This window comes from Rhea pennata, chromosome 2, assembly GCF_028389875.1.
Source record: "Rhea pennata isolate bPtePen1 chromosome 2, bPtePen1.pri, whole genome shotgun sequence".
Taxonomy (NCBI): Eukaryota; Metazoa; Chordata; class Aves; order Rheiformes; family Rheidae; genus Rhea; species Rhea pennata.
In genome coordinates this window covers 98,257,262-98,281,504 of record NC_084664.1, presented here as the reverse complement: position 1 = coordinate 98,281,504, position 24,243 = coordinate 98,257,262, and the positions used below count along the sequence as shown (strand labels likewise).

The 24,243-nt window shown below is 41.8% G+C and overlaps 1 protein-coding gene across 2 annotated transcripts in view; it reads right to left on the bottom strand.

The window, feature by feature from the left end:
• Positions 1-22,777, bottom strand: part of F13A1 (coagulation factor XIII A chain) — a 67,629-nt gene extending 44,852 nt beyond the window's left edge. Inside the window, exons 1-3 of one of the 2 annotated variants that reach the window (XM_062568069.1) lie at positions 22,758-22,777; positions 15,992-16,140; positions 9,861-10,049 (exon numbers count right to left, since the gene is read on the bottom strand). In XM_062568069.1, coding sequence (XP_062424053.1) covers positions 9,861-10,049; positions 15,992-16,139 — 337 coding nt within the window. In that variant the 5' untranslated portion in view covers position 16,140; positions 22,758-22,777. Of the gene's footprint in view, positions 1-9,860; positions 10,050-15,991; positions 16,141-17,138; positions 17,219-22,757 lie in introns of those variants that run through there. The other variant, XM_062568068.1, reaches the window with a different exon arrangement.
• Positions 22,778-24,243: the final 1,466 nt, after the last annotated feature.

The following is a 24,243-nucleotide window of genomic DNA, read 5'->3' as shown; positions in this document are numbered from 1 at the left end:
CATAAAGTACGACATCAACAAAGTACCAAACACGATATTCTATCTCACAGTAACACAAGCCACACTCTACAAAAGTTTACTTTTCTCTGCCAACTGTAAAAAGCATCTAAATGGATAGGCTACATGTAAACATGTATACTGCCAGGATTTATAGTTATGTGAAAACTATTCCACCCTTTCAGCCTGAGGTAGGGCCAAATTCTATCTGGAACCCAAGCAGTAGTGTAGACAAAACATACACTTGTGAGAAGGCTGAGTTCCTTGCATCATTCTTAAACTTACTCTTCATTTTGTATTTTAGGCTGAAAGTCAGACCCTTTCATCCTCAGAGAGGGAAATGAAAAGCATAGAGGCAGAGAGATAGACCTCTATATTTTTCATTTCTGCTATTTAAGAACTTCAAAATTAAACGTGCAAGGTCATTCATTTTCCTACTTGCCTATTTTTATACAGCTGATGCAGAGATAATTCCAGATTTGAACTTTGCTACATTTTGGGAAAGGACAGCTCTAGTTTTGAATCTGAAGGTTGTAAACTGCCATGACCTCTGTGTTTCTATGAAACCTGGGACTACTGCGCTTCATCCAGCAGATTATCCAGTGCACGTAAACAGTCCATTGTGCTCTGAAGGCCAGGGATGCTGTAACTCATGAAATCTATTCAGATTAGTGAGGCATGCAACAGCAGGAAAAGACCTACAGAAGAAAAAAGGACTAGAAAGAGGGAGCAAAATCAATAGCAAACACTAGAAGATAAAGCACTGGACACTTCAAAAATAAGCCATTGAAGAAAAGATAGTCTAGAGAGAAGAGCCTATAGAGGTAACAGAGACAAGAGTCTCGTATCTGCTAACAATTGGGATCTGAGCACTGAACATAGTCTTACACTTTGTAGTGAAACTGGGTATGACCCAGCTTGCCTCTACAGTTGATATTTTGCTTCTGGTTTTGGTATAATTGTTTTTCTTTAGGAAAAAAAAAGTCAACACAAACAAAGTAGTAGAACAAACAGAACAAACCAAGTAATTGAACCAATACCCTTGAAAACTGTTGACAAGTGCTACTTTTTAAAATAGACTCCTTACCTCTCTCAGAAAGGGGTGAGGGAGGGAGAGATTAGTATCTTAATACGGTTCTGATTCTATTATCATCATTGGAAGCTACACATTAGTGCAGGAGACCATCAAAGATGGTAGGAGCTATACTTTGAAGAGGGACCCTGCACCAGTATGCAAAACCATGCAAACAGACCTTGCAAACAGAAGCACCTGCACTGGTAACAGGAAGGCTACAGAATCACTCCCCAGTAAAACTACTTATAGGAACTAAATAGAATTTCAAAGAGACCATGGGGTCTTTGTAAATCATCTTTATTAAAACACCCTCACCTGCACTTCTCAGCTGGCTCAGCAAAGAATCACACATATGGTATTCTCGCCTTTCTGAGGCCCCAGCATGCAAAACCTCATTTGCCTTTCCAAACAGTGAAAGTCCCTCTTGCATGCAAGGCTACAGGACACCCTAATCTATCAGTCACATGATAAAGGAGTGCCTGGAGCTGTCACTGAGAAGTATACAAAGACCTCTTGACTGAGAGCCCTTGCAGGCCCTCCACAGCTGCCCTCATGCAGAAAGAGAGAGGCCACAGCACTACCCTGCCTACCCAGGAAGTGAAGATGCTGCAGTGTGATGGGAAGCATGCTGCAACAATCTCATATCCAAAGCAAGAAGCTTGGCAGATCTGCAGATTTGATCAACCATGACAGTAGCCCACATGTCAGCCTTTGGTGATGAGATGTTTTCCAAAGTACTTCAGCTGTGCTGAGGTGAGTAACTCCTCAGCTGTGAATAAGGAAGCTTAATAAACAGATGACTCTGGGATATTGCTTCAGTATGGATTTAGAAGGGCTATCAGAGAATGGCTATACCAGAAATCAGAATAATTTGAAGATGCTATAAAGAGTAAATACAAGTCAATACTATTGGCTCCTAACAGGCAAAGAGGGTTCTGGCTGCTCTGTCAGCCTTTCACTAACAGTCCCGTAAATCCTGAGCCCAAAGGGAAGGCTGGGAAAACAGGCAGAGTCCTCAAGAACACAGGGAGTAATTTCCAACATTTTATCTGAAGAGAGGACAGGTTTCCTAATCTTCTAAAATGAAAGCAGAAATACAAATGAAGGAGCAAGGAAATAGTTACTTCTGACAGAAGCTTGTAGAGCTGATTTATAATCACACATCTGACACCTGACAGCACCAGCCACACTAGTCTCATATACACACAGCTGTTGTCTTGATACTAGAGCACTACAAAGCTGAGTAACTCTGGCATTACTTACTAAGGTTGCTGGCAAAAGAATCCTTATGTAGGTTCAGTACTAAGTTATCAACATTGTAGGATAGTTCTTTCAAGATGGCTTGGCCATTTGCCTTATTAATTTCATTTATACCTTGAGCACATATTTCTGGCTGCAGTGGAAAAGGAGGACCAATTTTGGCTCATAGCTGGGATCTCTAGTGTCAGCCCTTTCTCCAAAGGGATTATGTGTAGTGCAGATTGATTTTCTGGGTGAGATTCTCTAAGGAAGAAGATTCAATACTATCTGAAGACTCACTATCAAAATCTGTGAATGTCTGGCAGAGCACTTTCTACAGGCTCTCTGGTGCTACTCCAACCTGCCAAAAGAGGCAAGAGGGTGTAGTTGGGTGCATGCGAAGACCAGGAGTCATATAGTAAAGGTGAACTCTTTCTTTGCTGATAAGAGGGCTCTTCTGCCAGCATTATCAATTGGCTCGGGATCCTTGGTCTGATTTGTTCCAGTAGTTGGCAGCCTGAACCACGGTCTGCAGCCAGTTCTTTCTGGTTGCCTCACTCCTTGAAGCTCAGGTGTGTTTTGGGTGTGGGAGGTCTTGGCCCTCCATCTTGGGGTAAGATTATACATGAGGACATTTCACAAGAAATTTCTCTGTGAAAGAAAATGTTGTCGCATGCTACCATGCTGTTGGGATGTCCCTGTCCAACTCTGCAAAGTACCTGCTACTGCTACTCTTTCCAAGTTACTAATAGGAGACCAGACCTTACTCAAATGACACTCTTCCTCTTCCCTACTTAGTCATCTTCAAGCTGATGTCTCCATTTAGTTTAGTTTTTCCCTTGTTCCTTAGTGGACATACACATTGCTGTATATGCAAGTGTGTATTAAATATTATTCAGTCATTGCTGAATTAACTGCTGTGCTACTACTACAGGCAGTAGAGGGAACCATGAGTGTTTTTGGATAGGTCCTACATAAGCCAGTAGCTGTTTTACTTTTCCCTTTTGCAGGGAAAAGGGGGAAATTTGCTAGAGCAGAGATAAGATGTAGTTAACTTCAGAGCACATTTTCTTCCTGACGGAAGTAGGAAACTTCAAAAGAGAGGCAGATGAACAAAGCTTTTTCTCAGTACTCTCATTAGGAAACTTCATTAGATGATTTTTTTTTAAGGAGTCTAGTCTAATCTGGGTCCCTTTGGGATGTGCATTACGTAGAGTTAAGTTAATAACTTTTCTGATGGGTTCTCTCTCTCTCTCTCTCTCTTTTTTTTTTTTTTTTTTTTTAACCTAGATAGACTCTTTCATACACAGGGTAAAGAATTCATTTCCAGGTCAGCCCTAGAAATATAATAGCTGTGACAAGTTGATAAATAAGTTGTAGGCAGAGGCCACAGTACAGTTAGCACTGTGCCACAGAGGTACAGTAGCAGTGTAGCAGAGGTAAGTCTTATTGTAGCAAACATCCTGGGGATGAGTATTAGTATACTGGAACTATGCCTTATTAATGACTATGAATAACTTCATCAAACATCTGGAAAGGAAGGAAAAGGAAGGGAAGGAAACTGTAATAAAATCCCAAACAATCAAAGCAAACAAGAAAGAAACAAAGTTTTGTAAAAAATAGTAGCATCTTTAAGCCACTGCTTTAATTTATCATCTGGTTCCTTCCCACTTTCAAATTTCTTTGCCCTCAGAAGTGCTGTATACAAACATGGAAGTGTGTGAAACACAAATGTCTTCAAACGACTTTTGCTCATGGCTCCAGTTAGGAATCCTTAACATCTGTCCACACTGTCTAGGGCGTGAATGTTACTAGTACTTTACAGCTGTAAAACACACATTGGCATCACACATTTTAGCTGTTAAAAAAATGAAAAGATACAACTAGATTTTAAATGCCACTTGATGCTGCTGCAGAAATGAAAAAGGAGAGCAGATTCAAGACTCCTTTGCATAAAATACTGAATTCATGGAACATCTCATGACATTTGCCTCTCTCAGCTTTTCTAGGTCCTGACTGGGTATTCCAGAGGGGCAGAAAATACACACTAACACTGTCATTCAGAAAGTGAAGAGTTTTGTTGTTCTTTGCTAACACTTGCCATATACCTCTTTTCTCTGTCTGTGATCAACTTCTAAGAAATGTGTTCTGCTGCTAATAAATTATTCTTTCTTCCAGATGAGATCTTCTTTGGAAAATGGAATGATTGGGATGAGTATGGGATTGAGTATGGCCTCCATGTTTAGACCGTCACATGTTTCTGCATCTTTGTTCGATTTCTGTAGTTTATTGTTAAACAGAGAAATACTGATTTAATAAACTCAGGCTATGTTGACAGGCCTTGCTCTTGTAAATACTAGGAAGGCTCTTAAGATATCAAGATGCCATCAGCAACTTTCTCCAAGGTGAGAACAACATCCCATCAACATCCCTATCCTGTCTCAACATCCCATCTGGGAGCTGGGGGAAAACCTCACATCCTTGCCACTTCATTAGCTAGCCACCTATCCCCATCCCAATGCAGCTGAGGAGTGAGGGTGACAGCAGGGGGTAGCAATACTTCCCACAAAGGCTGCCTCACCAAAGGAGCAACACCCCAGACCCACTGGAATAACTCAGAGTCCCAGCACTGCCTTTAAAACAGGGGAAGGCCATGGGCACTGTAGGATGGCATAAAGAACCCCAGTGATTCTGAGGTCCTGAATCAGACCCCTGTTTCTTCATTTCTACTCAAATGGCCCTACTGACTTTAGCTAGTCCTCTTAATAAGCCATATGGGACCAGATCCAACATCCTCCTAATTTTAGCTGCTTTCATATGTATGCATAGGTGTAATTTCATAGCTATTCCTTTGGATCATTCCTGGAAAGATCATAAAAAAAGGAGGAGTAACTTTTTGCTCTCATCTCAGGCCAGAAGCGTATGATTTATAGAACCCTGAGCATTATATATGGGTGGGTATGTGGGTATACGTGCATGCACACGTGTGGAGAGGTGATAGTAGCCTAAAGGATGGGGATTTATGATCATTCCAGAAGCATACCAATGAGTAAAAGGTTTATAATAATATTTAGAGCTAGACCAATATATATGGATTTATTAGACTATTTAAGGAAAGTATCAATAAACAATAATTTACAAGGGCGTGTGAAAATATATCATTAGAGTAAGGATGCACCATATAAATGCATCAGTTGCTTTAGGATTTACAGCCATGTACAGGAAGCTACTGTTAAAAACATGATGAAAGGCTACATAAGCCCATCTAATCATGCATCCCCTTTTCTAGAAAAATCCTTGCTAGAAGAGCAGTGACTGGGCAAACTTTGTGGCACTCATGCCAACTGTCTGCCAGCTGTGAGAAACACACTTGGACAGGCTCACCACAGAGCCCCAGCTAATAAAAAGCCATGAGCAGCATAAATATCCCCTTCACCAAGAGGCTGAAGGAAATCTTGCCCCACATTGTCCTGTGACAGTCAGGAGAGATCAGGATGGCTGAAGGATTCACTAATTTGTCCATGTTTCTTGGAGCTCAAAAAAACCTGCAGTTGTTCCACCCCTGGTTAGCCTTGTGGGGAACTAGAACATCATCTACACTTCTCTGGTGGCTCTTTTATCTCATCCCCAAACCAACAGAAATATAAGTATGCCCCAAGGGGTAACATTCACATTTCCTTTCATTTAAACCCAAGATGTGGGCTGCAAGAAAGGAAATATGTGGTGATGGAACAAGTCCCAAACCACAGGTACTGAGGCAGGGCTGCAGTTTAGCACAAGAACTGGAATAGTATCTCATTGTTCCTTATGATTGGAGATTTTTCTATGCAGATTTTTAATACATTCATTGTTTTTCATACCTCGGCAGACAAGAACAGTTCTAATTTAATGAAACATTATGTGCAAAACTTAATTATAATAATTTACATGTTAGCATTTCAGACAGTTTCATTGCTAATTAATCCACAGAAAAGTCTGTTAAAACAAAAATGACTTTAGTCACAAGGCACCTTCTTGGGAGAGTGTCCATAAAAGTGAATTTCATGAGATTGATTGGGGTGAATTAATTGTTTTAAACAATTATTTCATGAATTCTACTTTTCGTGTGAATGGTATCTGAACGGACTGTGTTTTTTTAAAACACAATTGTTACCTAAACGTATTTCACGAGTGTCCGAGACCAAATTTCACATGACATGTTGGTTACAAGAAGCATTTGTCCTAGGTACCTTGATTTATTATCAATAAGAGGGATTAAGCAATCTTGACTTGCTTCATTAATCATCTTTTTAATGATGCAAAAGAAGCAAAAATAGGAGCAAAAAAAAAGAAGTAAAACTAAATTTTAGGGAATAAAGGAAATAGAATAGCTCTGAACACATACAGGATCAAGTCATTACCGTTGCCACATTTTCAGGAGCAGAATTAGTCTTTAATAGATAAAAAGTCTGTGATGGATTAACATCAATGCTGGGAAATTTCCAGTGCTGGGAACTAATTATTTCTGAATAGCTTCATACTCTGCCGCTGTATAAACAGCCTTCACTATAGGCATGGCCCTGCAAAAAAAAGATGTTGAGTTTTCTTAGCTTCAGCTGAACTCCCTGGGAGCTAAGGCCAACTGAACCTGCCAAAAGATTCTTCATACCTTATGAGGAAAACACCGTGAAATATCAAGAAGTTTCACCCCAAAAGAGTCTACATCTCATGTACAGCATGTCAATATTATTTGGGGTAATCTCTGCACCCTTGGAGATAATCAAAACTTGCCATCAAGTTGCAACCTGCGCTAATTGGAGCTGCTTTGAGCAAGGGTTTAGACAAGACACCTCTGGACAACTCTCCAACTTAAATTATTCTATGATTCTATTACAGAGTTTGAAATCCAGTGCTCTAGTGTTCAGAGAATTCCTTGGAAAGGTCATTTTACAAACTCTCACAAATATTTCTCAATGTCCATCACTTTAAACTCTCTAATTCAGCACTTCCCGAGGAGGTACTCTTTATTTCAGGACAAAAATATTCTCTGATACTGTGAGACAAGCTGCATCTGCTGTACTGCTGTTGTCCAAACCGTTCCTCTGTGTATAGCATCTATGTGATAACACCAAAGAGTAGGATTCATCTCCACAGTCTTTAGTGATCTTTAGTGACAGAGCCTGCTCTATGGGAGAGAGTCAGGGGATGAAGACAAACACCCCCAGAAGAGAAATCATCCTATTTTAAGATAGCAGGACTAACCTGCCCTTCGGAGCTGCTGCTTCCTTCCTCTGCTTAGGGAGGCAGCCTACACAACAGCTTTTACACTGGACTCTGATTTTTAGGCAATTGGCATTATGGGGGCTGAATGACCACTCTTCAGGCATAAACACAGAAAATATTGGACATAACTTGGCCACTTTTCCCTGTGACAAAGGTTTGAAAGCACTGAAACCCTCAGCACTCAGAGTCTGTTCCTAAGTATGACAGAGAAATCTTCTCCCTTTTGGGGCATTAAACATTGGACATGCCACTAAAAAGAGAAATAGCAAGACTTAAGCAGATCATCTCTGAACGATTTGATCACAGCTCCCTAAATGGTTTCCTTTTCCTTTGTGGACTGGTTTTGTTTTGCTTTCTGTTGGTAGCCTCTGAGAACAGATGTATTGTGTTTTTACCACTTGCTTGAAAAGAAATATTTGTGCAGCACTGAGTATTAAACAAGTCCTAGAACAGGAGCCTGAACATCTCAGCTCCCAGTTCAATCTCTGTGAGCTAAATTCCTTGCAGGAAGGTGACAGTGGTGCTCACAGAAGCAGACCTTTAAAAAGCAAGAGAGCGCAATAATACTGTATAATAGCCCATATATGTAGCACTTCCCATCAGTTGATTCCCAAGCACCACACATAAGACATCAGCATTAATGTTCCCATTTCACAGAAAGGGCAGTAACAATGAAGAACAGGGAGGGAAAGAGAAGTCTGCCACAGTCTCAGGGCTCACTACAAAATCATTACGCAGAACTGAGTTTGTTGCAGAACCTCTCCTGGCTTAGTTTAACCTCATTCCTACTGTGGCTGAGGAGGAAGGGATTTTTATCTACTCTTAGGGATTCAAGGAACATTGGATAGGGTGTGTGTTAGGAAAGAGCAGAAAGAGAGTAAATGTATCGATTGTCTAAGTGGACTGTGCAATGTCAAAAGGAGTGTTAAGTTTCTTTTTCCAGTACAGAGTATCTGATTAAAACAAATGCAAACATCACACAATGCAATAAAAAAAAAAGTTCCATTTGCCATTGCTTGCTACAGCTGTTTGTTTTAAACATATAAAGATTAAGGGAACAGTCTTGAATTTAATTAAATCCCCAAAGAACTAATGATATCTATGCATATTAAATTTTCAAAAGCCCTTGTGCCTGTTCAGCCAATCAGTCATTGGACTGTCATAACATGCCTCCCAACCTTAATTTAAATTAGAAAGAAGAGATCCGTGAAAAAAAATGTGCAGACAGTAACCTTTTCATTGCGCATATGTTTGAGATAAACGCCCATCTAGCTTTAAAAGGCAACAAATCTAATAAATGGCCACATCATCATAATTCAACAGTGGAAAAAAATCAATGTTACAAATTTTGGAAATGCATCTCTCAGGAAAGTAAATTAAAACATCAATTCAAATCTATTCTAAAGAGCTTATAACAGGAACACTGATGTCTTAACACAGAAACTCTGAGATCACTCCAGATAAAACTAGGACTTTCCCAGAAGTGTTGTATATGGAGCAGTGTTCACTGGGGCTGCCTTTGGAGCACAACAGAAAGCAATAGGAAAATTTTTTTTACAAGAAATTTTGCCTTTTTCTTTTCCCCTTCTCTAGTAAAGTCATGCCCGTCTCTGGTCCTATACCTTCAGTAAGCTAACAAGTACACTAGGATGTGGGTCTCTGATGAAGATCTCTCAGTGAGATGGAAAATGTTTTCTTGCTCTGTCTGAAGTAGTTCAGGAAACCCTCTGATATCACCCTGAGTACATTTCCAGTCCAAAACTACAATCTCTGAATCTTTTTTCTTGTTACCAGGCTGATCGTACATGCAGGCTGCAGAGTTGCAAGGCCTTGCATTCCTGCACTCAGAGAGATTTTTTCTGCTGGTGTATATGATGTTTTGTTCTCCCAGTTCATACATAGTCGTTTCTCCTGCCTCACATAAGATTCCTCCTCGCTACATCTCCTAAACACTGATGATTAGGTGTTTCCCATTCTACCTACCTTTCACATTGTCATTCAACATTAAACAGAAATAACTTTGGCAGCCCAGCAAAGTACAGCTTCTTGTGAAATAAAAAGCCTCAATACTGCTCCTTCATCTCTCACAAGTAATTCTGTTGATTCTCTTGAATAAGGACTCAGACCATGTTTAGGAAAGTACTTCTGCCTATGTTTAAGCGTGTTTTTATGAATTATCAGTCGTAATAGGAAAAGATGCAGCTGTTAAGTACTAATGTCTTCCTGTTTATGAGAGATTCTTAAACTTTACTTTGCTAGTATGACGGAGCCTTTCTCAGGCACTTACCTATCAAATACTCCAGCCAGAATTGGTCTGTTTCTGGCTTGTAGGGTCGGTTGAAATCAATCTGGATTTGGAAAGGCTGCCCCCGACGCACTATCAGCTTAGGGCTGTAGTACCTGTCGGTGTGGTGCTGTTGCTTGTTAATCTCATGGGGTTCCTTGAACACACGGATATTCACAACATGCAGGTAATCTGTAGAGGCACACAAATAAAGAGGGAAAGAGGTAACATGTCTGAATGTCAACGTTGATATCACAGTCATTAGAGGCCCATTTCTCCCCTTCCCCAGCACTCTATCATCAAGAAAAGCACCAATGAATGGACCATTTTGGATCTGTTGGGGTTTATACCTTCCTGGCTGTGCAGCAGTTTATGGACTTTAACTTCTCTGTTCACCTGCTGTTGTCTCAGAGAGTATAAGGCACGTAGTGAATGGCATAAGCAATTGGCAAGGGGGCAGGGACCTACAGGTAAAAAGTGGAATATTCCCTAGGAGAGCTGTGCTCTGTCTTTCCTTTGGCATCAGCTTTCTACAAGTCTGGGCCTTGCTGTCACAAATTTGCCAATAAAATCAGTGAATGTTTGACAGCTGCGGCTTCATGTCTCCCTTCCTGCAGCTCTCTATTTGTAAAATGCAAATCTGCAGGGGTTTTGTGATGGCAAATACATTAACACAATTACCACCAAATGCTGATAAGCCTGTGAGGCAGTTAATGATCTTGCACTCAGATGAGAGCTTGGATCATTTGTATTAAATAAGACTTTTGTCTACTGTGTGTTTCGATAGAGTTTCCCAGTGCACCTCCACTGCTATTAGCATCTTTCACAAACACTAAATATAATATCACAGTATATAAGTACAGTATACAGTCAACACATGCAGATAGCAGTAAATATCTGTAACATGCATGGGTAAAGTACATGTCTCACAGCCTTCAAATGTGGGCTACATAAAGGATTATAGTCTACCACTGCTAGATGTTGGTCCACTCTGCTAATGACCGGTGTGGGGTAGCATCGTGATAAACAAAAGGCACCTGCAGTCACCACTAGCTGAATGACTATACTGTGCTGAGAATCTTCACAATGGGAGTTCTGTCCAAAAATATTCCTTTCATGTGCACATTTAAGCAGTAGCCATTGGCTTCAAAGTGAAGCTAACACCCAGCAATCATATGAAAATAAACTGGACATCATTCTCATACATGCTTAGGCAGATAATCATTAAATCTCTGCCTGTAGGGTCATTACTGCTCACCATGAGGAGAGAGACAGAAGAATAAAGCTTGATTTGCAGCTCTCAGCTTTCATCTCCAGATGCTGACAGTTAGAAACTAGCTAATTTCTGTATTTTATACCAAAGATTACAAAAGCAAGCTCGTACCTGGAAAAAAAGAGGTACATGTTTACAGCAGCTGGTGGAGCTCTGTGCACTCATGATGGTGGTTCTCAGTGGGGCATTCAGGTCACTGAAGGCTAAAAATGACCTATGTCACAGAACTTCCTATAACAGCTTTGCACATGTTTTCTGTGAAAGTAGGAAGACACTCTATACAGCCAGGCTCTGGACAGGTAGCAGATCCATTCTGTAGCTGGCAAAAAGTCTCAAGGCAGAGTGTATAGACTAGCCCTGCCCTTCTGCAGAGACGTATGCAGGAAATCAGTGGAGTTGTGCAAGCAGCAACCACCTGGGCATCAAATGGCCCTTCTCCTGCCCCAGCCAAGATAGCCAGCCCTGGGCTTGGGCAACAGCTAGAGAAGAGGCAGCAGGAGGAGATTCTTGTGCATTGTCACTATCATCTGCTGTGTATCACCATCCTGCTCAAAACAGAATTAGAAGAAACTGCAGACTTGGTAAGAGAGGATCCTTTCCCGGAAAAGCCTTGTAGAACTGAAGAGAAAACCACCAGCTTCCTGACAAACCTAATCTACCGAGAGGCTGCAATATCCCATTCAATCATACAGCAGGCTTAAGTCTTAGTGCAATGTTAGTGTTATTCTCTGCCCAACTCTCTTGGCTTCTAGAGTAACTTCCATAAATTCTGTAGATCCCTACTGGCTTTAGTGCTGTCTGAAGTTAGGAAGATGATTTTTGTGTGAAATATTGAATACATTTGGCTCAGTAATCACATTCTTGCTGTCTCTGCATGAGGTGGGGCATATCTTCAACTTCTTCCCTCAAAAACTTACAAAAGCTTACTCACAATAATGCTGACAAAGCTCCTAATTAAATTACGTGAGGCAGGAGTTTCCTGAAGAAGTGTAAAGTGTATGTAGGGGGGTCCTCTCCTGTTGTCTCCCCTGCTCCTTCCAAAGCTGAAAACACTCAATCAAAAACTGAGTATCTTGGGGCTCTGTGAGGGGGGAAGCAGTCAGCAGGTTCAGCACAGCTTCTCTCTCCTTCCAAGAGGACATAAAAATCAGTTAAGGGTTTGTTTCCTTTCATCTTGTGTTCTGAAACAACAGAAGATAGTAAGCTAGTCCTTCATTTCCAAGTTAGCCCCTTCAAGGAATGGTCAAAGCTGAGCCCCTCCACCAGGATGTCACTTCTGCCTTTGCTTCCTTTTATCACAGAATTTTACAAAGCTCCCATCAAAACACAGCTGCATACATTTGCAGAAAAAAAGTCTCACTTTCAGTATTAGCTTTAAAATGAAACACTTGGAGGTCACTAGGCAAAGATGACCTATGAATGAGCCTGTGCTAATTACAGTGATGAAAATTACGGAGGGCAGAACATGACTAGGGGAACTGGATGCTCTAACATCATCACCAGGGTGTGTTTGAAGGAGGGGGGGGGGCCTCAGGGCACTGCACATGATGCTTCCTCTCCATGTCTGTGATGGAGAGCTAGTCATTGAGGGCTTTGCAAAGGAGGATGAGTGGGGAGTTCGTGGGTGTGGCCACAAGGCTAAGAGCCACCCACCAAGCGGCAGTAGGTGTCAAAGCCCACTAATAACATGTTCTGGCTAGGAAAAGCCGGGGGGAGGATGCAGAGCAAACATATGCACAGAGACACAGGCTTCTTGTTAAAGCAGCACTCAGCCACACATTCTCCTCACTAAACTCTTCCTCCCTCAAATAAGCAGAGCTCACGTAGCAAGCAGGGGAAGTGGCAGGCAGCCCACCGGCCAGGGGCTTGGGAAGCAGATGGCCCCGGCAGCCCTCAGCAAGTCACTCGGGGTGTGATTCAGCTGAGGAGAAGTGGGTGTCAGCAGAGAGCTAGTCAAACATGCGTTTTACCTCATCCTAGAGTAGTAGCTAAAATAGGTCAAATGAATCACACCCTAAAAATGCCTGTTTCTCTCTGTTGGCTGTCAAGGGAAATGAGGGTGACTAGCTCAGCTGTAGACACCTACACTGTACAGATCAAGGGCAGGATTCAGCCCATGACTGAGTCCTTTAAATTTAGGTATCGAAATGATGTGAGTATGATATGTAAACTCTTATTATAGCCAGTGAGATCTAGTTGATGCAGTCAGTGCGGTTGAGAGAAGCATACAGATCACCCTGAAAGAGACACCCACTGCCCAGCCAGCCAAACTGTGCCCTCACCTCCACTGAGTGCCTCGGTCTGTGTTGAGTATGATCTGATGCGAGTGCAGACACCTACACTTAAGTGCTTATAGCAAGTGTCTGAGTCCTACCCCAAAGGTTAGCAAACACCTCATCATAAAAGCAGGGATAAAAGCATTTGACTGCTTTTTTTCCAGGGTGCTGTGAAAATGAAATCTGGGAGCCATTGCAAAAGACTTAGGTAACTGAGAATTGTAGAAGTGTGCAGGAGACAGGGAAGGAGAGCAGCACAAGCAGTCCTCTGCAAGAGTGTGCTCACTGTACTAGAGTCCTGCCATCCCCTGCTGCTCCTTTTCTGCCCGCAGACTCTCACTTTGTCTCTCAAGTACAACGCCGTATGTGCTATGGGCAGGCTCGGTTCCCAAAATTAAGTCCCAGCCCGAACTGTGTGTAGAAAGCATCAAGCTAGAAATCTTTATGTGCTTTGACAGATGGCTTAAAATCCTACACCAAAACTGTGTGTCCAGGGACCACACTTAATGTCAGCTGATGTCACCGTCTTAGATTGCAGCTGATGTGCACTGAAATGGGAAGGCTGCTGTACTTCTCTCTCTTCCCTTCCTTTCTCTATTCCTCCCCTCCCCTGCTCCTTCCCCCTGCCACTCTCTCCCTGCTCCATGTCACCTCTTGCATGTTTTTTGCCACAAGTACTGTATAGCTGAACTAGATAACAGAGCTGATCCATCTGTATAATAAAGGTCTTGCTGTTGTGTGCAAATTTATTTTTCAGCCGTATCAGTCCCATTACCAGGTTTATCCTATGGCCACACAAACTCTTGTGTTGGACAAAGGCTGTTTTGCTCACCAACAGCATCACCTTAAGCACATGTCAAGCTCCTGCCTTAACAACCTTGACCTGATATTTTCCAGTGGATTTCAGAAACGCATGAAACTCTTGCCCACCAGCATTATACTTCATTCAGAGCTTCAGGTATGAAGCGTGAAAAAAACAATAGTAATTTCTCCCCAGACAGACTTTAGCTACAGACTGCATTCCTTCCAGATAACCCACATCCTTACCCATCTTTGTCTTTTGTGGGCAAACTTAGTTTGAAATGCTATCTAGGCAGGACCTGTACTACATTGTATTCAACAATTTAAATGCTCACCCTTGCCCCAAAGTTACAGAGTTGTTTGAAAAGGTACAAACGAAGTTTCTACAGCCTTCAGATGCCAGTTGGCTTGATAAGGCATTTTTTAAAGAAATGTTTTTTAAAGAGAAGAGTGTGCAATAAAATGGCATGGCATGTGGTGAAGGATTACGAATTAGGATTACAGAAATAATGGTTCCCAGTAAAACTAAGCCTGTCACTTAAATTCTCTTTGCCTATTTGCCAGTGTGTAAAACTCAGCAATTCATGCTTGTTCACATTTATTAAGCACTCTTTGAACCCAGGATGAAAAGTTCCATATGAGCACGGAGTGTTTTTATGTCTGGCTGTCCTGAGTTGCCACATTCAACAAGTTCTGCTATTAATTTCAAATAGGCTAAAAAATTAACAGTATTTGGTTGGTAACTCACTCAGGGGCTTATCCCCATTTCTTCTAACACAACTCTTATCTATTATTTTCAAGTTCACTCCAAAGAGCTGCTACTGAGAATGTGGGCTGATTTGCCTTGTCCCTTATATGATAATGCTTTGTCTCCCCAACCAAACGACTGAAACACTTTTCACAAAAAAAAGAGATAAAAAACATGGGGATTCATCTTAGTTTCTCAGTCATTTTTCTTGCAATGGTTTTCCCTGCCAGCCACCATCTGCAGAAGCTTTGCATTGAATTTAGGCTGCACACACCAGAAGGGCCATTAAAGGGGAGGCTCCTCCTTACCCTCCACTTTACCCCAGTCACTGGCACTCCTGAATCAGGCTGACCTAGAACCAGACTCTAATAAAATTTTTCTGGACTGTTTTTTTCAGGACATATCAGTGTCCTGACCTGATCTGCTTAACCACCAGCTACATGGATTTTCGCCAATAGGAAAGGGCCAATACAGAGTAGGGAAAAAGTGGCCAGTGGCAGGACCACCTCTCCTGGTGGCAGTGAAAGATTATGACAACTTTGGTTGTGAAACTATATCCCTCTTTCTATGTTCTCTCACCCTAGATGTTCGATGACCAACACTATCAATTATACAAAATGGAGCCTTCATCCAATCTGGCCCTGAAACTGTTGTTACCTTCAATTTAAAATACTTGAGGAACTCATCCTAAAGTGACCCTGTGACTGTAATAAAATTGGGAAAACCTGCTCTTACGTTTTGACTGCTCTCAAAGTTCAACCTGAGAACTGGTCACTCAGCTTCCCTACCTCTCACTTTCCCAGTTCATAAGCTGAGGTCATATCTCCACTCACACAGGTGTTTTTACTTTTTTGTATTTTTATTTTTTTAAGTAGCAGTAAAAGCCATTTGACATCATTGCATGTAACAAACTCTAGAAGTATGTAGGACACAGATTAGAAAATTAAGCCAGAAGTGTTCTGCTTTTAACTCATAGACCTAGACAGAGGTGAGTATGGAAGGAGTAAAAATATACTTATATAATTGTACACTGTACCTTTTGGATTAAATCCTCTAGGTGTCAACCCAAAAGCCTCCATTTCAGGGACCTCATTTTCTTCAGCATTGGAGTTGTTTGATGGAAGAGCTCTTCTCCCATTCAGAGGGGGTTTCTTTTCTTTTTTGGCGCTTGTTGTTTCAGACATCCTGTATTAAAAATGTTGTAATACCATGAAAGAAATACAGAGTGCAAGGAAAAAGGAACATGAGCCAGCACAGCACATGTAAGATGAGAGAAACCAAAAACAGTGTGGGGTGCCAGCGAGCCACACATTTTTAGACTCACATAAATAAAAACTGAGAGGCAGAAAACATCAGTCTAATGATGGAGTACAGCTCCCTCAGGCTTGGAAGACATTTTATGTTTGCTAAAACACATTAATAAGAGAAGAAGCAGGCAGGTGGGAGAAGGAAAAGGAAGCCTAACACACAAAAGTATTTGTCTGGGAGAAGCAGGGGCATTCAAAACATTTAACAGTTTCTACAGGCCAGGATAAAAAGTGGAAATTTATTCACTCCTCCACCCTTAAAAACAGCAGTATGGTCTCCTAAATAGTGAATTATATTCCCAGAAAGCGCATCACATTCAATCTCCCCCAATAAAAATGACATTCTATGTTATGCTGCAATCATCCCAAATACCACAGCCTATGACAGTTTTTGAATGATTACTGGAATATTATATTTTTTGGGTCTATGCACACATACACCTAAAGAGCTATCCCAACACCCAGACAATCAGCTTGTGAGGAGAGCAGGAGAGAAAGAAAGAGAGAGGAAGAGAAAGAGAGCGAGAGAGAGAAAGAGAGAAAGTGAGAAAGAAAGAAAGAAAAATAAGGAAAGAAAGAAAGAAAAAAAAGAAGAAAGAAAAGCACTTATCCACTTATTTCTCTATCGCTAACAACCTCAAGGGAAATCTCATCTGTAGGCTGCTCAGAGACTGTTCTTTGAGGTAGTCAAAAACTGGTTTCATGTCTATTTAGTGTAAGCATGTAGCAATGAAAGAGCCATGCCATCCTTACAAGAGAATATTTATGGCTGAGGACACAGCTTCTTCCCAAAGCTCCTGAAAATATCAATACAAAAAATAGCAATTATTGTATAGTAGCAAGCGCTTAAAGGAAGTTTTCTGTTAGTAAGGGTACCTTCTTTTCAGATAGTCTTTTTTTTCCTTCTCTCTCTCAGATTTTCTTAAGTACAGTACAACTCTGGAAAAAGTTGGGGGCTTTTAAGTAACCTCAGTATATCCTCCTCCCTCCTGTTGCAATAGGGAAGTACTGAAAGAGTTGCCAAGCCCACCCCACATCACCTCAAAGGATCTGTCACCACTGCTGGCACTTCTTGTGGGACATCCACTTACTCCCTCCCTCTCCCTGCCTGTCTTACCCCCATCCTGCTGACCAGAAATATTTCAGAGCACTTGGTCTAGGGACACAGCTTGGGCACAGAAGTTTCGGTTTTTGATGAGACTGAGTAGTGCTGCTCATGGCAAGAGGGTATACAAACTAGGAGATTGAAGGGGATTTTCTGAGGCCACCACCCAAGAAGCAGTTCATCATGTTGCCAGTCTTTAATGGTGTCTTTATCTCAGTGTCCCTGCAATGCAATTTAAAGTGCTCATTTCAGAATATTGCTGGGTGGACACAGTGGCTATTCCTATGTCCAGTGCCCCTTGGCAGTCCTTTCAGAGGTCTATGGGGCACACAGAAATGGAAAGCTTGTTGGTGGTCCAATGGAGAGGGTCTTTTCCTTGCTTAGACCCTGTGCAGTTCAGGAGTGTTTTGCCCTAAACAACTACATTCAGGGCAAATGATCTTCAGCTCCTGCCCATGATAAAGTGTTTATAACCTAACAAACACTGTTTGGGCAGTAATTCAGTATCTAGTGTGTTAGCTCTCAAATTTCCAGTCATCCTCTAGGTTTACAGTCCCAATGAGGGTCTCTTCGCAGCCTGTCCCTGTCTTTATCTGCACCCTCTCTCTGGGTGCACTCTGGTAGTTTTTGACTGTGTCTGATCTCTGCCTAAGGGCAGCCAGGCCCTTGCTCAAACACTGGGGAGGAGATGGGCTACCCCATTGTATCCAGAATTTCTCAGTCATGGAAAAGTCTTCCTGACCTATTTACGGATCACAGAAGTTGAGTCTTAAGGGACTTACCTTAAATAGGCAGGTGTTACTGCCTTGTGTCTTTCAGACAGATGTAGGCTCTGGAAGGCTATGGGGAAGTAGTGTGGAAATGTCCAGACCCCGATCCTCGTTCCTCCCTTTCGTCCCATACCAGCCTGCTTGATGGGGTCATAGACTGTACATAGTGTCAGTGATTGAGGGCAGATTCTGCACTGGCCTTTTTTAAAATGCCATAAGGGGCCTTGGGACAAGTGGCCCATCTGAGGGCACTCCATCCACTGCTCTGTGGACACCTGATGGAGGCATCCTAAGGATTGGCAGTGTAGATGCAGCCCTTCAACTTGAAGCCCACTGGGCAGTCTGTGGGAAGGACCTAAAAGAGTAGTGTTGACATAGTACTGGAGATCTGAGGATTTTCACTTCTCTCCTCCACCTCCAAAATAATGGTAGAAAGTGTCTTAAACAGTGTCATGTCTCATCCCTATGCCACATCAACTTTGTCCAGTCCCACCAAGCTTTAACATAACTAGGGATTAAGCTCATTGACATTTACTCTATCAGAAATAACTCCATAAACAAACCAGGCAGTGGAGGTCCTCTTACAGATACAGGAACATCCATGATCATTTATTCTGTTAAGTTCCTTGGTGGGTGAGGGAGTGAGAAGACAAAATGTGGGACTCCACAGCCTCCACAGCTATAGCTTCCGGGTCAATAACATCATCAAAGCCTCAAACCTCTGCTGACTTAGCACCATTGAAATCAAGTCAAGGCAGAGCAGGAGAGGATCTGGCCACATTCCTGCAATGGTCAAGCATGTGGGGGGAAAAAAGAAAAAGAAAGAAAAAAAAGAAAAAAAAAAGAAAAGGAATTCTCATCTCAGCTCTCTGGGATTTTCCTAATAAAGATCACAACCACAGCAAGATAGCTCTACACAAGCCAGTAAACCTGTACAGCACAGCGTGGGTTAGAGACGCTAGCTGGGGTCTTGAAAGCAGCATCAGCATAGCATTGTAGCCAGGCTAATTAGCTTGCTAGGGATAATTACCTAGGTACAGCACTAGCCTGAAGTGGTTTTGGAGCCAGCCTAGCTATTTCCACAGGTACTGCACTGCACTGTCTCATAGCCAACAGGCTCAAATTCCCTCCTCTCTTCCTCAGCATGTTGTTACGCACGTAGCATAGAAAGCCATGTAGCCAGCGTATTCCACTTCTCAGGCAGTGCTCCTTCAGGAGTGCAGGCACCCATTAGGGAGAGAGCTGATCCTACTGCTCATCCTGAATTTCACTCTGAATTGTGATTTCCATTAAGTCACTTTTACACAGACGGACCTTGTGGAGGACAAGCCATACTCCTGACACCTAGGAACACAAAGAGCTTTCTGGGAAAGGAGGCTGGTTGCTGATTTTTTTTTTCACTCTTTGATTTCTATATGCTATGGTTTGTTTGTGCCTCTCTCCATTTCCAGCCTGCCTTTCAGTTCCCAAAATTGCAGCTGCTGTGATGATGTTACAAAAACCGATATAAACATTGCCTCAGTGCCATGCGTGCTGGAGGCCTGCAACACAAGTAAGAAACACCGTCTCCTGAGGAAGTCATGTGCTTCCCCAAGCAGCAGTGGTGCTGTCAGAGCTGTGAGGAAAACTTTCAGTCAGAGAGAGAAAGAGAGCGAGAGGATGCAGCCAAACAATCCCATTCCAGCCATTGTGCCTTAACAGCCAGCAGTTGCAGATACCTCCCCATGCCCATTCAGATCTCTTCAGAGCTTTCAGTAGAAGCTGACAGTGACTCAGAAAGCAGGGAGACCACAGTTTTTGGCAATGGCAGCAACAGTATGGCTTTACATACAGGGAGAGTAATGTTTCATAGAATGTAATTTATTTATTTTGTGGAGAACGATGTAAACTCATGCTTATGACAGCTCCAGATGGCAGGTATTTTCTCATTACCTTGACTTGCTATTTGTTCTCCCTTGCCTACTAGACTGCACAGGCCTTAATTTAACTTCCATGGTTCAAAACTACTGACGTCAGGGCTGATGCAGGAGGTGGCATGGAGAACATGAAGCCCTGATTTTCCAGTAATGCCTTATATTTAATTAATGATGCACTGGAATGACCGGTGAAAGTCTTCTTTCTCTGTGAAGCTGCTACTGCACTGCACACTGTTGGGAACTATGAGTCCATGGCCATTTCTCAGGGACAGCCTCCAAATGTTCATGGTCTTTGCTAAAAACCTTTGCAATCATGGATGCACTTTTCACTGGCTCCGATAGACTTTGAATGATAGACAGCTCTTCTTCCTAATCCCCACAGAAAAGTCCCTAAAATACTGGAAAGCTTGCTCAGCAAAGAGGTATCCACAGTTTAGCTTCCTGTTGTCTTCACAACCAGCGTCACTTTGTTCCAATTTCTCTCCTGCCAGACAAGAGTTTTGGGGGAAAAAAGAACCCCAAACCCACAAGGGTCAATAAAGCTTTATAGTCAGAGAGGAGGGCATGCCAAGATCTGTCACAAGCAAACCGATCAGTGGCATGAACCAGGTGCTCATATGAATGGGTTGCTCTGCCAAGGGCTGGGTAGGAAACACATTTTTCCTGCCATTTCTTTAGCTATACCAACCACTACCCAGCAGGAGCTGGGCATTGTAATGCCGTGGTATGGGGTGACTTTTTTTAAAATTTTTTAAAAAATTTTACCCTAATGCCACTTACAGGCTAGATTGGTGTTCAGACTCACTGGGTCATTGTATTATAGCATATGCACAAGGGCACCTGCAAGGACATCATCCCTAATTCCCCGTAAACCAGCCTCTTCTTCTATACATACCATTCCTATGCCCCCTTATCTTCTCAGAGCTTCACCCAGGAACTTGCATCCTTTCTTAGATGATCTAGTATCTCTGCCTCCTCCCTCCACATCACCACTTGTCTTCCAGAATCTCATTTTGCTCTTCCAATGACGAACTGCTTCACTAGGAGAGCAGGCAGAGTGGAGTAGACTCCAGTAGAAAATACGATTAAAAATGATATTTTTTTGACCAAGCACATTTCAGATATGTTCACTTAGTGTTTTTGTTTGCATATTTGGCTTTGGATTTTTTAAAAACACAAACCAAAAGCAACTAATGTATCTGTCCATGTGTAACAGCTCTGGCTATCATACACAGAGAAGTATATCTTTGTGTTAATGCTGAAAATTCAGAAGGCCTCCCCCTGAAACATAGCATGTGTACACACGTCTGTAGGTGTGAAAGAGGGGCAGAAGCAGAGAGAGATAAAATGGCAGCTCCTCAGATGGCAGAACATTTGGAGAGGGGATATAGGGCTAGTTTTCAAAAGACATTGTTGCAAATGTTTCTGTTGCAGGCAAAATAATATATATATATATATATATATATATATATACACATATGTACATGCACATACATTTTTACTAAGAAAATGTGGCTTAGGAAATTTAACTCTTCCTTGAAAAATTGTTGTTCCAAATTGCTGATCTAAATTCAAACATTAGAACTGTGTAAGCATCTATATCTCAGCTGGCCATTTTAGGCTTCATTTATCCTCTGCAGAGATCTAGTCTAGGCAGTGATTCATCTCCTCCTACAGTAGACATGTAAATAGGTCAGATGAATCATGGCCTAAAAGTGCCTGTTCCCTATATTGACTGCAAAGGAAGCCTGGGGTGGCAGGTCCTGCTGCATGTGTCTACACTGCCAATGTCTACAGTGAGGTGAGATGAATCTCATCCTAGATGTGGAAAAAGAAAAGGATTTTATTGTTTTTGAGGCCTGGCTTTCAAGTGGTAAATTATGCTTTTCTTTAATGGGAGATACTGCTCAAAATCATTATTAGTAATACACAATAAAATAAACTTTTTCTCTCAGTATTTGTGGTTGCCACTGCCAATTACGTAAAATATATTTCCTACAATAAGCATCAGATTACACTAAAATACATACCAGCACATAGGTTCAGGGTTGGGGAAAGACATGTATCTTTTTGTACTCATTTGTGAAAGCATTTCTTTGTTGCAGACAGAAACATAATCGTATATGTACTAACTGAAATAAAATAAGAAAACGGTAGTATTATCTGTTATGAAAATATAATCCAGGTTCCCACTCCTACTCATACTGACATTCAAAGCCAAAGTATTTAGATGGTTTAGTGCTGGGTGTTGCCCGGTGTGGAAAACAAAGACTAAGAGAGAAGTCCAGCTAGGACAAAAAGGCCATTCCCAGGAGATGATACTCCTAGACTCCAGCTAAATTAAATGGTTTATGTCTTGCTGAAGCTGAGACCCTTAACGGACCGAGGAATGTCATTCTCTGAAAGGCGGGAGTGGGGAACTTCTCTGTGCAGCCAGCTGATGCAGAAGCTGACAGAGACACAAAGGCTGCAGCCCTTGGAGTTTAATTTCAATCCCAAAAGAGAGGACAGGACATCAAAACAATGTGGTGTCTACCCAGAGACTTGAGCAGGGAAAGCCATTTTAGGTAAAATGTTTGTCTGAATAAATTCCATCATGCATGTGGTATGTTCGGGGCAAAAAAAAAGAGATTCATCTAAAGCAGCTACTTTGTCTTATCACTTCCCACATTCCCAAAGAGAAACTCTTGGTTTAGAGACCAACCTTCTGGATCCATTAGGCAACGAGACTGAGAAGAGAAACTGTAACTTGGAAGGCAGGAGAATAGTTGAGTTGTGTGATCCCGTTTCAGAGATTGTTGACTGATACATACTCTCCTCCAAATAGCCATTGTATCTAAAGATGGAGAACAAACAGTACATTCAGTTTTGAAAGATTTTATGTATCCTTCCTGCTATATCCTTATAGAGCTGCTTGAATTTTTTCCAGTGATTAGTCTCCTTATAGTGAAGGTTGATTCCACAAGACTGAAACATTTTGCAAGAAAATGACCATTGATTATGGCAAAACAGTTAGTGGGAAACTACCAGAATACGTTTAGTTTTGATTTGGTTGCTTTAATTTTGCAACTGGGCTGTGATCTCCTAGATACTTGATGCTAGCGTGTGTATGGCAGGACAGGCTTGGGGAGCTCAGAGAAGGGAGTGTCAAAGTTTCTACAAACATCCAGCTTGATTTTAGTAGCTCCAGCTCAGTCTTGCACCCACACTGACTCCTGCAGCTATAACCTTCAGCACTGGAGGAGCTCACCTGTCATATACAGCACCAGATGCACATGAGACACATGCCTTTTTGTGCTGTGCCCAACCAAGTCCTCACACAACACACCTGAGATGTGCCTACATGGAGCCAGTTGGGTACAGCAGGGCTTAGTAGTTCCAGCTCTACATCATGCACAGTTAAATATTCTTGTTTTAGCACTAGGCTGAAGAACAGTATTCATGCAGCGCTGCACCTCAGCTACCAAGCTGTATCAGAACAGAGATCTTCCTACATACAGGGGATGGATAATGCACAACCCAGACAATCCAGGCATGCTAAATTGACAGTTGGTTCTGATTAATTTAGTACCATATGTGGACAAGCAATGTTTTAATCTTAATGTCACAGAGTGTTTCAACATTACTGAAACAAAATGTTTCAAGCACATTCAATTACGTGATTTCTGAAGTTAAAGATTTCCTAAACCTCATTTAAGGGTAAAACTTCCAGTTCAGAACAAAGATACATTTTTAAAATGCGTGAATGTCTTATAGAACAGTTTTTCCTATTAATACAAACACAGATGTAGTGTGTAGGCCCATACACAACAAGGCACTTAAGCACATCTTAACTTCAAGCATGTAAGGAATCCCATCTTTAGGCATATTCTTAAATCCTGTGATGTGCTCAGCTCAACCAAATCAAGGCTGTAATATATCTGTTTGTATAGAAACTCTTAAACTGCCTGTTACTGCATTTCTACCCACTTCAACAAGTCTCTAGTGCAATTGCTTCTTGACTTCTTTTGAAGATGGTTGCCAAAGTGGGTTGTTGATCCATCTTTCAGTCCCAAGATTGACCTTATCTTTGTGCAAATGAGCTGAGTAATTGCTTATTTAAGGAAGTGTGCAATGTTTTGAGAAGTAAGTTCAAATGTGGACTGTAAAACATCACAACTGGTTGGGTTGTTAATGGCGGATGTTTTGGA